Source organism: Rattus norvegicus, chromosome 6 (assembly GCF_021556685.1).
Source record: "Rattus norvegicus strain SHRSP/BbbUtx chromosome 6, alternate assembly SHRSP_T2T, whole genome shotgun sequence".
In the NCBI taxonomy this organism is placed as follows: domain Eukaryota; kingdom Metazoa; phylum Chordata; class Mammalia; order Rodentia; family Muridae; genus Rattus; species Rattus norvegicus.
This window is the reverse complement of record NC_141539.1, coordinates 53776943-53794226: the sequence shown is the minus strand read 5'-3', so window position 1 is coordinate 53794226 and position 17284 is coordinate 53776943. Positions and strand designations below refer to the sequence as shown.

Here is a 17284-nt window from a genome sequence, read left to right as displayed (position 1 = left end):
TAAAGTTTGAATACTCTGTATCAAAATTTAATTTAAAAGGTACACATTTTTCAATTAAATACACTCTTAAACATGAGAGCTAAAAATGCCAGCTCCAAAAACATCTGAGGGAAATGCTCTCAGGAGACTTTTCTCTGAGATATTGTCTGAAAGCTACTTGAGATTTGTGTCACATTCCTGAGTCACTAATGAGGTCTTCACACAAATTCAGATATGGCTCAGAAGTAACACTGTCATTTGGCTGCTAGTCATCAGCCTGTCTCTGAGCACTAATAAGAAGCCTGGTGTACTGTTCTTTTACATCCTGCTGTATGTCATTGAAACATTCCTTCCTGTAGGATGCTTCTTAAGCAGGGAGGTAAACAACTCAAAATAGCTTCAGGAAGTTCCTGAAACTGACTAAATTCACTAGCTCCTCCTTGTTGTAGGCCTACTTCAGAGTAAACAATAAAAGCTGAAAGTTCTCCTTAGGTGGAAGGAAGCTGAGCTGCAAAGACTCTTGCAGTTTGTGTGAGGGGTAAGGTTAAGTTTTAATTACTGTGCTTAAGAGATCTATAAAACAAAAATGCTTCTAACACATAAGCTCCACTTTTCTGTAAACAGGTAACTTCTTGGAACACTGGGGCCATTCATGTAAAATAACAGCCCATGTGTTTTCACTTCAGTAAACAAGGTTGGCTGTCCCAACAACACAGGATGCTGGATCACATGTAGGTAGGAAGTATGTAGATAGGAAGTATGTCAGGATGTATGCTTGTCCCTGATTGGATGAAGGCACAAAGTATATAAACTTGTAGGTTTTGCCTTTATAAGTCTCTGTCTAATGTAATTCAGTGGCATTCTCTGGGAATCCTGGGGGTGGTTCTGGCCAGTGTTCATCTTCTTAACAGTATTTAATAAAGCTTTCTTCAAATTTGGCTCAAATATTGTGGTAGTCATATTACTCTTATCCTGTGGGATTAACAATGCAAAGATGACTCCAAGATCAGCTGCCTAGAAGAAGAAGAAACTAGAAGAACTGCCTAGAACTGAGTAAGCCTTTATTGGTGCAGCTTGTCTTTGAGTCATTTTTGCTCCTATAACAACCCCTTACCCAACCCATATTACTATAAGTAAGCCCAAGAAAACTCACTGGTTCACTCGGTTGGGACTTTGGTCTGTTGTGGGTTCTCTATCTGCAGTGAGTAGATGAGTATTGCATTTTCTTACTCATACTCCACAGAGGTCGGCTTGCCTTCTCTCCATTCTCCCAATCCTTGTTGACTCTGGAAGCTATGCAGTTTTCCTGCTGATCTTGTTACAGGGGCTCACATGTCTAACTCTGAGGCAGTGGCTAGTCTCACCACACAAACCAGATTTAGTGGTTGCCTCCCAACATCTCCTAGTCCTCACTCAGCTTGGTCCTTGGAGGGTCAAAGACTAAACAAACTCTCATCTCTGACAAAGCTTAAATATATATTCTCTCTATAAAAGGCTGAGGTTGGTTGGTGCTCCAACCCCTACCAAATACCAGTGATAGAAAGTCAGTGTCTATTGTGAACTGTCAATCTGCTTATTCTAGGATAGGCTAAAAGCAGTGCTGTTTTCTGTGCTTTGGACTTTACTGCCATTTTCCTATAAAGAAGCTGTTAAATGTATTCAACACATACCCTGTCATTATATTCTTATTCTACTGGCTTTCAAAACTGCATTTCTCAGAGTCGAATTGCCCATTAAGAAAACAATGGGAGTAAATGTTATAATCTTTGAATAAATGTGTGGAAGAATGTGCTACCTGTTGTAGGTTTTGTTTGTCCATTTGTTTGTTTTACCTGCAGAACTCTCTATATGTCTACAGTGTTCAGGAGGAACTTTCTTGGAGGACACAAGCCTGCCTGTTCAGCTGGATACAACAGGATAAATTAGATGTAAACTTACTTTCACCATTGAAGCCTGCCCAATCTGTGCTTTGCTGGGAGGCTGCTCCACAGGTCTCTTTCCTTGCCACGAAATGTCCAATTAATCTGGGATATTTTTCCATACAGAAGCAATAGTTTTATATCTTAATCATATATAGTCACCAAACCTAGACACTATTGCTGATGCCAAGAGGTGCTTGCTGACAGGAGCCTGATATAGCTGTCTCCTGAGAGGCTCTGCCAGAGCCTGACAAATATAGAGGCAAATGTTCACAGCCAACCATTGAACTGAAAACAGGGTCCTCAATGGAGGAGTTAAGGGAAAGGACTGAGGTAGCTAAGGAGGTTTCCAACCCAATATTAGCCAACCAGACCCCCCCTCCCCCAGAACTCCCAGGGACTAAACCACCAACCAAAGAGTACACATGGAGGGACCCATGGCTCCAGCAGCAAATGCAGCAGAGGACGGCCTTGTCTGGCATCAATGTGGGGAGAGGTCCTTGGTCCTGTGAAGGATGGATGCCCCAGTGTAGAGGAATGTAGTGGGGGGGAGCACCCTCATAGAAGCAGGGGGAGGGGGTGATGGGATGGGGATTTCTGGAGGGGAAACCGGAAAGGGGATAGCATTTGAAATGTAAATAAAAGTCCAGGCCTGTGGAGGATGGCCTTTGGTGCAGGGCAGGAACACAAAGACTCCAGCCTTGGCCAGCACAACAGGAGCTACAGTGCCTGTAGGAGCAGAAAGCTTCTTCTTTCTGTAAGTCCTCCCCCTGCCCCCAGCAGACCCCAGGAAGACTTGACAGCTAGTGAGGTTGGGGCCCCCAACTCAGAGTGGCCACAGGGAGAGTCTCAAAGCTGCAGGGCTAGACCGGAGACTAGAGGTAAAAGCTGTGCTGGGTCCTAATGCCTGCTCTTTCTATGGGCATTTTCCAAATATAGAGGCAAATGTTCACAGCCAACCATTGAATTGAAAACAGGGTCCTCAATGGAGGAGTTAAGTGGCTTCTTTTGAGATAAGATATTTTCTTACCTGGGACTCCTTTGCCCTATTACTGTGGTCTGCCTTTGTTTTTGCTCCAGCAAACATGGACGATCTTACCATTGTTCTTACTTTTTAATTATAAAGACTTGTCAAACTAAGGGAAAAACCCAACTTTCCCAAATTCCTTTAGATGCCTGGGTTTTATATTTAACGTTTTAGCGTATACTATAAGTTTTAAAAGGGCTGAAGGGAAACATAGATTAGAGGTTTTACTTGCAAAGGAACCAAGATCTCTATGCCTCATAGAATCATTCTATTATCCTGTTACTTGATGCCTTTATAGGAGGAAAAACATGCACTAAAATTTCAGGCTGTCTGTCCCCATCTGCAGACACATGCAAACTCGCTGTGGATAGATGGAGCACTAGCTTCAGGCTTGTGGATGTCTTTTGGGGATGGGGAAGACTGAAAAAATTCTCATATGCTGTTTTAGCTCACTGAAAAGTTGGCTCTGGAGATAGGATTTGACTCGCACAATTCAGACCGAAGCATGTTTATATCAAATGTCCTACAAAGTCTCTGTTCTGGGTCAGTTGGCTCACTGACTCTGTGATAGGGAAGAGAACAGAACAGCCCAAGAAAAAGGCACTGTGTGCTTCAGAACATCTAAGAGATTAACTATTTGCATAACGGTGCTTATAAGAATGGAATGCTCATACATGGAGAGGCTAAAAAGGATTTTCTGTCTAAAATCTTTCAAACATAATTCCAGCATCACAGTCAGCTAAATTTTCTTGGATGCTATAAACATCAATTTATCCTGCATGCTGTATAAACCATAAAAACTAGCTTGTATTTTCTACAAGGTTTATGACCTGGAAACTTACAAGGCCTGATTGTTTATGTACACAGTAATATCGATTTATTACATTACTCCATGTGTATAATTTATACTCAACTTTTTTTTTTTTTTTACTAATGTGATGCTGTGCAATGTCTTTTGTGCTTAATAACCACCTGCTTGAAGCAATCACAGCTGGGCTTCTTGAGAAATTCATATTCCTCCAGGAAAGGAGGAGACAGACAGGGGGCTTGTACCCTCACACTGGTATCCAGTCCCTCCTCTCAATAGTTGTAGGCAATTGGGCCATAATTCCATAAGGCCTCACGGTTTTTCCGAGAACTAGGTTATACAGGTTAGGAAAACTAAGAATAAGGGGCCGTGTTGGGGGGCCGTGTCCATCTGTTATACACACTAGGTAAAGACTCCATTGAGAATAGGTGTCTACCACTTCACTCCCCTTGCCCAGGAAAATAAATTCTTATGGCAAATTGTATATTTGTGTGTTATTGGTAAGGCTCCTAGTACTTGATTTTTTTAATTGTCTAATCAAGGGTAGTTATATGTAAAGGTTAAGATGGCTGCATGTTTTTATGACTCGGAAGAAAAATATGGCTGGTCACTTTAATCTACCACAGCAGATGTTAGCTCGCTGAGTGGTTTTGCCCTATTTGGTCTTTTTTTTTTTTTTTAAACAAATAATGCTCACCCACTCAAGGTCATTGATATCTCTAAAGCTCTTACTGAGATGTAAACTTACTTTCTCAGGATCAGGGAGACAACCAAAAAAAGTTACAAAAGATACAAATCTGAGGTTATATCTCTAAACATAGAATAAATTGTATTAATAAAGATGGGGATACATCCATCAAAGTTCAAAGCTCAGTCGCAGCAGATCTGAATATACTGTATAGGGCTCTGAAGAAGCCATGGAGAGGAAAATAACAATGAGTAATTGTTTACACTCAGCACCTACCTCCCAGACGCACTTATGAGGACACAGTAAACAGAGTAACACTGTCCTTAGTCCTGCTGGCTGAAGGCTAAGGTATCTGCATCCTGGCTCATGGCCATGCATGACCTTGACGTTGGACTTCCATTCTCCTTCTCTTGAGTAAGCTACTCCCAGGGATTTCCCACCCATGGCAATAGGAACAGGCTTTCCCTTACTCTGCATGGGGTTCCTGGGGAACTGCTCATTATTTAGCATCTATCTTTTAGGGCATCTGTCTCAAAAACACTTTAAAAGAAGCACTAAAAATACTAAAGACAGTATTTGAGATGCATTAAGTAACTCTAGATAATAATTCAAAACCACATTTAAAAATTAACAATTACCTCTCTTGCATGTTAATGAAATAAATTCCAGAACTAATTTTATACCACCATAAATATAAGCTTCGTGATCCAGACTTTGTAAATGACAAAAGTTTAAAAATTATAACACCATTCCAAGAGCTTTGAATATATGTCAGGCTATTTGAGCATTACTATAAGCTAAGGGAGGGCCATTTTCATCTCTATGTTGTAGATGAAGAGAGCAGGATCCAGAAAGGAAAGGAGACTTTCAACATCACACTGCAGGTGTGGGTGACTCTGGCTACAATTTGAGCCAGTGCCACCCTCCCACATAGTATAGTTCACCTAGAAACCCATGTGCTTTGAAAACAATAAAGTATAGCATTTAATAAGATGTTTGTCTAACATCCTCATGTTTCATTTCTTTTTCAAGGCTACTAAGCTGGAAAAGAATCCTCAGTTTCTAAAGATTGATCTTGTTTTGGGCTTTAGTTTTTCTGAAATTTAAGCTACCGATTACTACTTAATCTCTCAAAATGTTCAAAACAAATGCCACTTGACCTGATGCTCAAAGCAGGCTCACAGGGAGTTGGGGCAAGGAGAGGACACAGGGACTATAGAAATGGTACGGTGTAGAAAGACAACTGGGAGTTGGGGAAGACGAGACGGAGACCGGAAATAAGCCGTGGGATTAAGAGAAGAGGGCTGGGGAGGGACATCAGAACTGGAAGTGTGGGTAGCTTATCTGTGGAAAGGAAACTAGCAGGGTAAGGCATTGGAATAGCATTTCCGAGGTTCTGAAGTGGCTTCTACTGTATTCAATGCTGATGAAACTTGGAGAGGCAGAACTGAAACGTTTTGTGTTTATGTTGTCTTGAATATATGCAAGTTAATACAGAAGGCGAAAGACAGACGAGTTCAAAGAAAGGGAAGGAAGGAGGGAAGAGGAGAGGAGTGGAGAACAGAGGAAGCCGGAAGAGACTGCTCTGAACAGTGTAAGAAGCAAATAAGGGCACTAAGGAGGCTCCATTCTTCATGCTGAGCCTGGCTACCTTCAGGGATTGTGACAACGACTTAGATAGCCCACTTACCTCTATTCCTATTTCAAATCCTCCACCGAGCCCAGCTATCCCAATGGCTGAAGGAGCAGACCATTCTGACAAAAACAACAACATTTTAATATATAAAATGCATCATATGAACATTAATTAAGACAATACTTATTTTTTAAAAAGATTCATGAATCTTATACTTTAAGTAGTTTCAAAGATAAATGTTTTAAAAATATATTAAGTATTCACTAAGAGTGTCATACTCACAAACTCATACAGGTCATGCTTTCCCTAATGGCCCACATACACCTGAACTGTGATCTCATTATCCACTTAAAATATTCAATGGTGAGAATTTCAACTATCAATATTTTTAAAACTTACCTGCCCAGGTTTGGGTCACAACAGTGTCAGTCATTAGAGATCGAGATTCAAGAGTGTTTTAATGACTCCCAGGAGTTGGGGATGGTGGGTGGTGGTGGTTAACATAATTCTAAATTGTTGCTGTCATATATTGTTTTGGCACCTCTTGTGCAAAAGAAGCTTCCGTTATATTTGTAATTTAAGCACAGTATTTTTATTTGGAGTTTTAAAATTGATGTGTGTTTATTTTTTTCTGTATAGAAATATATAAAGAAAAACTGTTTTTAGCTTGGTGTTGACAGAGTGTTTATCTCTAAAGGACACTTCTATGCTAACTTCCCTTTGCTGGGGAACTCATCCTAGCTAGGTATTGCTGATGGATACATCTAGAATTAACCTGCCAGTCTTGGAAGAGCTTTATTACAGGAATCAGAGCCTAACAATCCCAGAGCTGCTTCTCATGTCTGTGCTTAGCAACGTCTACCTTACAGGCCTGTTCTCTGGGATCAGAAACTCGCCTTACCTGATTTGGGCCAGCCTTTCTGTTAATTTCAGCAGGTGGATAGCTGCTTTTTCTGGAAGATGGGGCAAAGAAACTCAGCCTTTGAAAACAATAGAAAAATGCAGTGTGGTTGAGAGCAGGGATGGAGAGGTTGGTAGAGACGGACCCTTATGTGTAAACCACAAGTGTCTGTCAGTGGATAGCAGATGGATCTGTAGGGCCTTCTGGCAGAGCCCAGCCATCCACTGTGTTTGTGTCACTGCTGAGACTTCTGCCCGTGAGTATTTGGGCAATATGTCATAGAAAGAGCTTCGTATTTTCTAACTCTAAAGATTTAGGATTTTCATTATTTTAAAACGTGGCAATTTAAAAAAATTAACTGAAATGATTACATGGCAAGGGTTTTTATTAAAGGGCCCATAGAAGGAAAGTGTCTGGTGCACACAGCACTGGAGCTGTGGTGCACGCCAATACCAACAGCAACCCACAACTGTGGGAAGGTAACCCTACTGGCTCTGGGGACATCTGCAGGAAAGCATGAATCTAACTGAGGGATAAAGGACGTGTTTATCAACACCCGTGCTCATGATCTGGAAGTATAAATGATTTCCATTAAAGTAGTTATTGACAGAGCGAGGAGTCCTCTCACAGGAAGAACAACACGAATCAAGCTGAAAAGGCACTTGGTTGGTTCTGACAGGCGACTAAGTTTTAAATACTAGTATAAAGCTCTTAAGAGTCCTAACAAATGCATTTTGAATTTGTCTCAGAAAAATCAAATTACAGTTTTTAGTCCAAAAAAAGTTACAATGCTCTGAACGTGATCCTGCTGGGAGGAGGCAGGAGGTCTTAAAGAGAAAGAAGTGAGACTTTTGCAGATAACATTCATAAACAGAAGGGACTTGTTTTTCCATGGAACTGAGGAGTAAGAACTCATATTTAATGAAAAGCATGTAGTATGTTCAAGAAAGTGTTCTGTGGAAGGCCTGCAAACCGTAATAGAACAGTTGGACACTCCTCTCGTAATAACCTGGTAATAATCTAAGGCCAGCTTTCCCACTGTCTCTGACACACACTACATGGTTTAGAAGACACACACAGGGCATTCTCACTGGCCACATTCTGTATGAGACCAAGAGAGATGCCAAGCCCGGAAGATGTAAGGTTTCTACAAAGATTAACTTACTTCCATCCGGAAGACGTGCCAGGACGATCCCGCTGCCTCCCCTGGCTGTGACCAGAAACCCGGCTTTAATCACAGACAAAACTGCAAGACCTTTTGCTTTTGCAATCACATGGGCTGCAAACAAACAAAATAGCAATGACTCAAAGACAGCTTGTGACAGAGTTTTGATTTTTAAAGATACATAGCTGAATTCATTATTTATTACTATGAAAATTAAGCGATTTACCATTTCAAAAGGTTCCTAAAAATCTGTTTGAACTACCATTTTATACTGAAATTCTAATTTTATGTATAAAACTTGTTTATTCATATTTCAGAGTTCATGACATAAACTGAGAGTTACAAGTGAATGTGTCCATGAAAGGTACAACCTCACTACAATGGGAATTTGCTTACATAATAGCTTATTTTCAAACTTATGCTTCAACCTTTCAAAGATATCACTGGAAGGCAGTTTAAGCCCCGGTATGGGAGTACACACCTTTAATTCTAGTACTTGGAAGGTAGAAGCAAGAAGATATCAAGACTAGCCTGGTCTACACAGTGAATTCCAAGCTAACCAGGACTAGTGGGGCCCTGCCTCCAAAACAAAACAAAACAACCAGCCAATCCCCCCACCAAAAAAAGAAATACATACACAAAAACGATTGATAAATTCTCTACACAATGTGGAATTTCTAATTTACAACAATAGGGGCCTTCTGGAAACCATGCAAATCCAGAGCATAGCAAGGTCAGCGCACATAACTTGGGGAACCTTCCTCTGTGGGAGGCAAAGAACAAGGATACTTTCCTGGGCACCAGAAATTGAGGACACCCCTCCTTTGAAGGTCTAATTTTTGTTTTTATGTTATGTGTATGTGAATGTATGTGTGTTATGTATGTGTATCGCATATCTGATGAGGTCAGAAGAATGTTGACTCCCCTAAAACTGGAGTTAGATGGGTGTAGGCTGCCATGGGGATCCCGAGAACCAAACTTGAGTCCTCTGTAAAAGCAGCCAGTGCTCTTAGCTGCTGAGTCAGCTCTCTAGTCAAATACCTTACTTTTGTGTTTTCAAGGAGCTGTAAATGCTGTCATAGATTGGAAATTATAACATATATATACAATCGAGCATACTTATTATTTCTTTATTTTATTGCCCCATGTTGGTACCATGTCAATCAGGTATCAATGTCATTCTGGTATCAATGCTTCTAAAGTTACTAATTTGAAGACATTAATCATAAAGGGACACTTTGGAAAGTTAGCATACTTCACATGTCAACTGCCATTTCTCATACATTATCCACTCAGATTCAGAGACAGTAAAACACGAGTAATTTCAAACTAGTTTCTTCATTTGCAACACGGAACATGCTAATGCAGATTTGCTTCCTAACTGTTTATACCTCAGCCTTTAGCATCAGGCACGGCAACAGAGCTGTTTCCACCTTCCCTGCAGGATGCGTCTACTCAAAGTTCAGATTCTCTTCTCGAATCGCCCTTAAGCTTAAAAGCAGTGCCTCTGAACTGGGTGTGTGGGTGCAGTTCACTGGAGACCATGTGGGAAGTGAAGTGCATGTTCCTGAGCGTCCTTCCAAAACTGACCGGGTTGCTCAGCAGCGGGGTCAGACCCCACCCTCAACAGCACGTTCTCTCCAGATGGAGGATACTGCTGAGGTGACTGCAACTCCTGCTAACAGTTACTGTAACAGTGTCCTAACAATGTTTCTATCTCTAGCATGCAATTTCAAGGCATCTGCTTAGAAAAAAGATTGAGTGTTTCTTGACTGAAGGGCAGTCACACACTTTAATTAGGAGAACGAATTTTACAACACTGTCCAATATGGATATTTTTGGTATAAAATGAGCATTCCCTGAAACATTCTTGGAAATAACTGGACTCTGCTTATAGTAACCAACTAGTAATGGTTCCCACGGTTCACCTCTGGGTCAGTTTGCAAGTAGTTAGTCTGACCACTCAAAAGCCGTATGAGGAACACATTAGAGCAAGCACTTCTTTATCGCTCTGAGTGCAATTTGCTACAGAGGAATGGGATTCAGGACTGGGATTGATAAGCAAGGAGATACTAATACAAAACTGTACTGGGAATTACTGACCAGTGTCTTCTTTAAAAAAAAAAATCATAGAAATTGAGTATTTTCTATAGAAAGAAAAAAAAACCCCACAAATTAAAATTTATTGGTCAACATGCTTGACTTTGCTTTGGTACTAAAAATAAAAATCTTGCTGTGGAAAAGATAATATTATATATTTACCCTGTTTAATTGCAAGGGAACATTTGGGTTTGATTCATTAGCCTGTGTGTGAACACAGGATTAAAGCCACAGCGTTAGCACTTGTTATAAATCATTTCAGAGGCTACTGGATTTGGTATTGTTGACGAAAGCTTTGGGTGTAAAGTAACAGTGTAGAAGAACAGAAAGCCAGTTATGGCGTTCATCAGAATTATGGTACCAAATTCTCTTTGGTACCTTTTGTTTACATGAAATGTTACTTGTAAATACAATTCCCTTATTTTTTAGAAACACCATCAAGTACTTTAGAAAGCTTACATCAAAAAAAAATTTATCTGAGAGATTAGCCAGGAAGTTTTGAAAAATCTGTCTGCAAATTCCCCCAAAACTGATTTTAAAAGAACGGAGTTTAAAAAGGTAAATGGAGCAAGGACTCAAAGTGTTAGGTTGGTACTTCTAAGTGGAGGAAAGCAAAGTGAAGAGATTCCTCTGCTGATTGGTTGGAGGACTGCTCGTCAAGTGCTGCCCCCTCTGAGGAGAGTCCTCTGTTGATTGGCTGGAGAACTGTCCTCCAAGTGCTGCCCTCTGAGGTCTGAAACTAGGATAGTCTAAGTGCTTACTTGTCTCCACAAGGCACCTCTACAGAAACGCTAAGCAGTGCAGAAAGCAGCACAGAAAACAAACATATGCAGGAATTTACCTACCAGGAATGATCTTATCAGGCCCATTTCTGGAAGTTATTTCTGTGAATTCTCTTAATATTTTGGCAGCCTTCTTTGCTTCTGACTTCAGATTAGAAGGTATTGGGTTATTCACTGAAAGAGTAAAAAACATACTGCAGTGGGGAAAAAGAATCGAGTTTCAGAATATATTTCAGTTTCACTTTTCTCTCACACAATTAAGCAAGTCTAAGTCAAATTAAAGTCAAAGTCTACCAAAGGGAATGGCTTCTGGTTCTCACTTACTGACATCTCATGTCTGGGTCCTCAAGCTGTGAAATCTTGCAGACAGTTTACACTAAACACTCAAACTCTCACCATTTATGAAAACATGGGGTCTTGGGATCCTAGGCAAATGCTGGCTGGCCTTCTCTCCTCATTAAGCATCCTTTCCCATAATTAATTTACTTCTGTATTAATATAAGATTCAATTTGAAGATTAACAAAACATATACTTTATAATTGCTTTCAGTAGATATAATATTTGATACAGTTGGCTTTTCTCATCATATATTTTGAAAATGGCTGGCTGTCACAAGCAAAATTCTGGGATGCTCAGAAACTGGGTTAATTTGCCCAGTAACATATGCTGGCTCTTATAAAACACTTTACATTCCCAGTGTAAATGTGTTTCATTGTTACAACAGAAGACATGCAACTCTTGAACTCCACAGCATGCTGGAGAAGGAGCACCGCTCTCTTGTCTGGGGATGAGCAAACATAAGTCCAGGTGAGTCCAGCAGCTGTGGTCCTCATCTGATTGTCTGTGGTCAAGTGTTTCCCATGGAAACTGTCCGTGACACTCATGCCACCACTTTGCCCGGTAATGTGACAGCAGGAATAACCAAGTAGTATGGGAGAAACATTTTTACTTAGCAAAGCATATGTGGGGTAGTGGACCATGAGAGATAGCCTGGTCCTTGGTTGACCTAATGGCTTTGAAGCCCTGGAGACCCTGAAGGTACAGTAGGAGCTTCGCCTGCTTCCCAGCACCAGGACCCTGTTGGTTGCAACCTTCCATAGATTTGTGGCCATCAGTCACATAAGGGCAATGTCCCAAGCCCTTCCACATGTAGATGAGGGATCCCTAACATCTCAGACCTGTGGTCACGTAGGCTCAAGACAGAGATCTCCAAGCTAATGAGGTACCTAGAGGCCTGCAGGGTGTTGCCAATAAGATTCTCTTCCTGACATTTCTCCTTGCAAAAGGTGTTTAAACTCAGGCCCACCCTAGAAAAGGGGGTGGGGAGGTTACTCATCTACTTTCAACCATGACAATAAATGGTTTGGAATCACAGGCTGTTTCTTTTCATCGGGATCTGCTGTAGGGAGCCATGGAGCAGGTGTCTGCCTACAGAGCGGCTGTCTAATCTCCCGTAGCAGGCCTCTCTGTACTACCAGCCACAACTGCTGCCAAGCCCGCCAAGCCAAGGACAATCTTCAGCTAGAGCTCCCCGCCACACATTCGGCCCCAAGCTAGACCCATTCCGTGGGCCATTCTGTGGGCCCTGCCTCATCGCAGGCTCCCCCAAGCCAGCTCCAGCTTTCCACACTTCTGACTGTACTTTCCCACCCCTTGTGGTGCCTCGGTGCTCCCCTCCAGCCCAGCACACCCGCCCCAGGGGCAGCATGTGATAAGCACAGTCAAGCTCCCCAAGTGTCCATGTCTTGTGGAAGAGCGGATGATGGACCCACAACCCTACAAATTAGAGCTATCTAAGAACACGGTACAGATGCACGTCGGCAGCTGGTATGTCTGAAATATGTACTTATTTTAGAAGTAGAAACTGAAATAGAGTCATGGCAGAGTCTTGTTTGTTTTCCTTATTAGATAACAGTTTGGCTGTTTGTGGCCCAACACAAGATCATTAGTTCTTACTATGGGAACTAGTAAAGCTATGGGAAAGTACATCAATGGCACCTTTTAGGTAGAGGGATGCATTTCCAGTTTGTAAAAAGTCAAATGAAATGTATACGCAATGTATGGTATTCCTTGTAAACTTACCAGTTTCCTAACACTATGTATGGCAGTGCGCATTTTTAAATTCAATTTTACTACAGAATATTTAAATGCTGGTTCTCAAATCTACCTGTCTAGCTGATGATGTTTGTACAATAAGTAGCCCCACCTCATTTAAACAATTCTAGTTTCTCTAACCCATCTACAGCACCAGCAAGATTTGTTATTCTACATCAGTTTTATCTGTTTGAATTTCATGTGAGAGAAAAAAGGATTTTACCTTTTCTAGCTACCTTATTCGATATACCATAAAATTAGTTGGAGTCAACTATGTTGGGCAGAGATCAGAAGCCCATCCTTTTCTTTCCTGCCAGGCTGTATTCTTATGTGTGGGAGCATCACAATTTAGTCTTCCATTTCCTTTTTATTTTAATTTTTTAAATAAACGGTTACGTTGTTTCCAGTTTGGAGCCACTCCAAACTAAACTGCTATAAATATTCCCACCGTGGTCGCTTGTGCACAAATGTTTTATTTCTTTTTGATAAACATCAATAATAGAAATTGCTAGTCCATAATAGTTAAGTGTATGGTTAATTATACGTTTCCAAAGAGTCATCCGAAGTGGTATTTTATTCTTCTAGTAAAAATTCCTGACATAGTTAGCGACTCCACATCTTCAACAAGTGCATGGTATAGACAGTCTACTAAATGTTGCTCGAGTGGCATTACAGTGCAGACTTTTCACATTCCTGGCAAAGTTGCAAACTTTGCTTTGCTTAATTCTATTTCTTTCCACCCCCCCCCCAAATGAAAATAGTCTTTACCCACATAATATATCTTGATTAAAGTTTCCCCTCACTCTTCCCCTCCCAGTTCCTCCTCCCGCCTCTCCCATCCAGATCCACCCCTTTCAGTCTCTCAGGAAAAAAAAAGTTTCTAGTCAATAATAATAAAGTATAACAAAATAAAATACAAGATAAAATCATCGCATTTGGAGTTGGAGAAGACAAACTGAAGGAAAAGAGCCCAAGAGAGACACAAGAATCAGAGATTCGATCATATGCTCAGGAATCCCATGTCACTAAACTGGAAGCTTTAATGTGTGCACAGAGGACCTAGTGCAGATCCATGCAGGTCCTCTGCATGCTGCCTTGGTCTCCGTGAGTTCCTAAGTGCTTTGAGCATGTTGATTTAAAGGGCCTCATTTTCTTGGTGTCCGCCATCCCTTCAGCACTAAAAGTCTTTCCCTTTCTGCTTCCTTGGGTTTCTCTAATTCCTGAGTACAGTGGTTTGATGGAGACATCAATGGGACTGAGTGTTCCAAGGACTTTCAGTATCTACATAATGTGTGTCTGTAGGTCTCTGTATTTGTTCCCACATGCCGCAGGAGGAATTTTCTCTGATGATGGATGGGCAAGGCACTGATCTTTGAGTATAGCAGAATATCAGTTCTACTTTCTAGTTTCTGGTTCTTGGTCACGAAGGCAGTGTCAGGTATGAGCTCTATCTTGTGGAGTGGGCCTTCAGTCAAATCAGATATTGTTTGGTCACCCCAGAAGCTTCGTGCCACCATTGCCCTAGCGTACCTTGAAGGCAGGACACTATTGTAGATAAGAGTTTGTGGCTGGCTTGGCGTTTGTTTCATTTTGGGAGCACAGAATACCTTCCTGTACCAAAGATGTTGGAACATGGGAGCAAAAGCTCAACTATTCTATGTTCAATGAGTTGCATTAAGTATTGTCTTCAACAATGGGACCTTGCTGTCAGTTTGTGGAGAGCAAACTATTATCTTGGCAACAGCTTGGGATTCCTATGGGAATCTTTGGTCAACAACTCAATTAGATCATAACCAAATCTTAGTACTGGAAACTTCACTTGGTGACAAGAGATGGCCCGATGTGATTCTGTTTCCCCCATTAATAGTAGATTGCATTTCGATCACCTTCATATAGGTATACATTTTAGGAAGCTTCTGCTGCATTAGGTTTCCATACTACCCCTCAAATGGCTCTTAATTTTAGCTGTCTTTCCCCATACTCCCTCCATCACCCCCTCTCCCTTCTCCATCCCTACCCGGTCCTGTTCAAGCCCTGTCTCCATCCATAACTGTATTTTACTCTCTGTCTCTAATGATATTTACCTGTATTGTCAAGACCTTATTCTATACCTACCCTTTGTGCTTCTCCGGATTGTAGTTTGCTTATCGTTGATATAATAACTAACATCTACACATGAGAGGCTACTTGTCTTTCTGGGTCTGGGCTATCTCAGATGACCCTTTTCTAGTTCCATCAATTTAGCTGCTAATTTCATGATATCGTAGAGGCTATACAAGTTTGTACTGCCACCAGCAGTGAATGCACGTTCCCTTTACTCCACACAGACATCAGCATGAACTGTCACTTGTTTTTATTGATTTTAGCTGTTCTGGTGGGTTAAAGATGAAATCTCAAAGGAGATTTGATTTGCATTCCCCTGATGGCTAAGGATGTTGAACATTTCTTTAAGTGTTTCTCAGCCATTTGAGTTTCCTCTTTTGAGAATCCTGTTTAGAGCTGCACTCCATTTTTAATTGGATTATTTGTTCTCTTGATATTTAGTGTTTGAGTTCTTTATGCACTTTGGATATTAGTCCTTTATAGGATGTAGAGTTGGTTAAAAAAAACAAATCTCCAATATGTAAGCTGCCACTTTACGCAAGAGACAGTGTTCTTTGCTGTCTGGAAGTGTCTCAGTTTCACGAGGTTCCATTTACTAATTGTTGATATCAGGGCCTGTGGTATGAGTACTTTGTTCAGAAAGTCATTTCCTGTGCCAATGAGATAAAGGCTATTTCCCACTTTCTCTTCTATCAGGCACAGTGTATCTGGTTTTCTGCTGAGGTCTTAAATCCATTTCGAGTTGAGTTTTGTGCAGGATAAGTATAGATCTGTTTGCATTCTTCATTTAGACATCTAGTTTGGCCCTCATACTTTGTAGAAGATGCTGCCATTTTTCCAGTGTGTATTCCTGGCTTCTTTTATACCATGAGCATGGTTGATCTTTCCATCTTCTAATATCATCTTCAATTTATTTCTTCAAACTTTTTTTAATCATACGTAACTCACAATATTTTATATTATCTGGGGCTATTGTGAAAGCTGTTGCTTTCACTCTGATTATCATTTGTACAGGAGGGTTGCTGATTTTTATGTGTTAATTTGCTATCCAGCTACTTTGCCAAAAGTGGTTATCAACTGTAGGAATGTCCTGGTAAATAAAGATATTTTGACTTCTTCCTTTCCAATTTGTACCCCTTGATCTCCATCAGTTAGTTCTCTCATTGTTCTAGCTAAGACCTCAAATACCACACTGAATAGAGATGTAGAGAGTGGAAAATCTTGTCTTGTACCTGAATTTCTCTCAATTTTAATTGTTCTTGACCATAGGCTTACTATAAACTCCTTTTATTACACTGAGGTAATTGTATTCCTAATTCTCTCCAGGACTTTTATCATGAAGGGTGTTGAATTTACCAAAGTCCTTTTCTGCACCTAATGAGACGATCATGTGGTTTTTTTCTTTCAGTTTGTGAAATTACACTTGAAATGGTTAATTATTTTATCAATTTATACATTCTAAAGCATCCCTTCATCTCTGGGATGAAGCCTACTTGATCATGATTGATGTGTTTTTGAATTTGTTTTGCAAATGTTTTACTGAGGATTTTTACATCTATTTTATATGGAAATTGGTCTGTAATTCTCTTTGTTGGGTCTTTATATGATAACTATGGACTCATAAGATGAATTAGCCAATGTTCCTTCTATTTCTATTTTATAGACTAATTTGAGGAGTATTGGGAATAATTAGTCTTTGAATGTCTGGTAGAATTCTGCATGAAAACAAGTGCCTGGGCCTGTTTGTTTGTTTGTTGTTATTGTTTGGTTGGTCTGGTTGGGAGACTTTTGATGACTACTCTTATTTATATCACTGTGGGTTATAGGTTTGTTTAAACTGCTTATCTAATCATGATTTAACTTTCATAAGTGGTATGTGTCAAATTATATCTTTTTTTTTTTTTTTAGGTTTTCCAATATAGTGGAGTATGGGCTTTTTTTTTTTTTTAAAGTATGTCATTATGGTATTCTGAATTTCCTTGGTGCCTGTTACATCCTACTTTTCATTCCTAATTTTGTTAATTTGGGTATTCATTCTCCACCCTTTAGTTAAATAAGGGTTTGTAATATTTTAATTTTCT

At 40.4% G+C, this 17284-nt stretch overlaps 1 protein-coding gene across 3 annotated transcripts in view; it reads right to left on the bottom strand.

The window, feature by feature from the left end:
• The window catches only part of Sh3yl1 (SH3 and SYLF domain containing 1), a 43702-nt gene that overhangs the window by 23929 nt on the left and 2489 nt on the right, over positions 1 to 17284 (bottom strand). For all 3 annotated transcript variants that reach the window (XR_015622008.1, XM_087553732.1, NM_001108705.2), the window contains 3 exon segments: positions 11069 to 11179; positions 8124 to 8237; positions 6112 to 6176 (listed from right to left, as the gene is read on the bottom strand). Coding sequence is in view for 2 of the 3 variants with exons in the window: in XM_087553732.1 (XP_087409858.1) it covers positions 6112 to 6176; positions 8124 to 8237; positions 11069 to 11179 (290 nt within the window). In the remaining variant the exon portion in view is untranslated.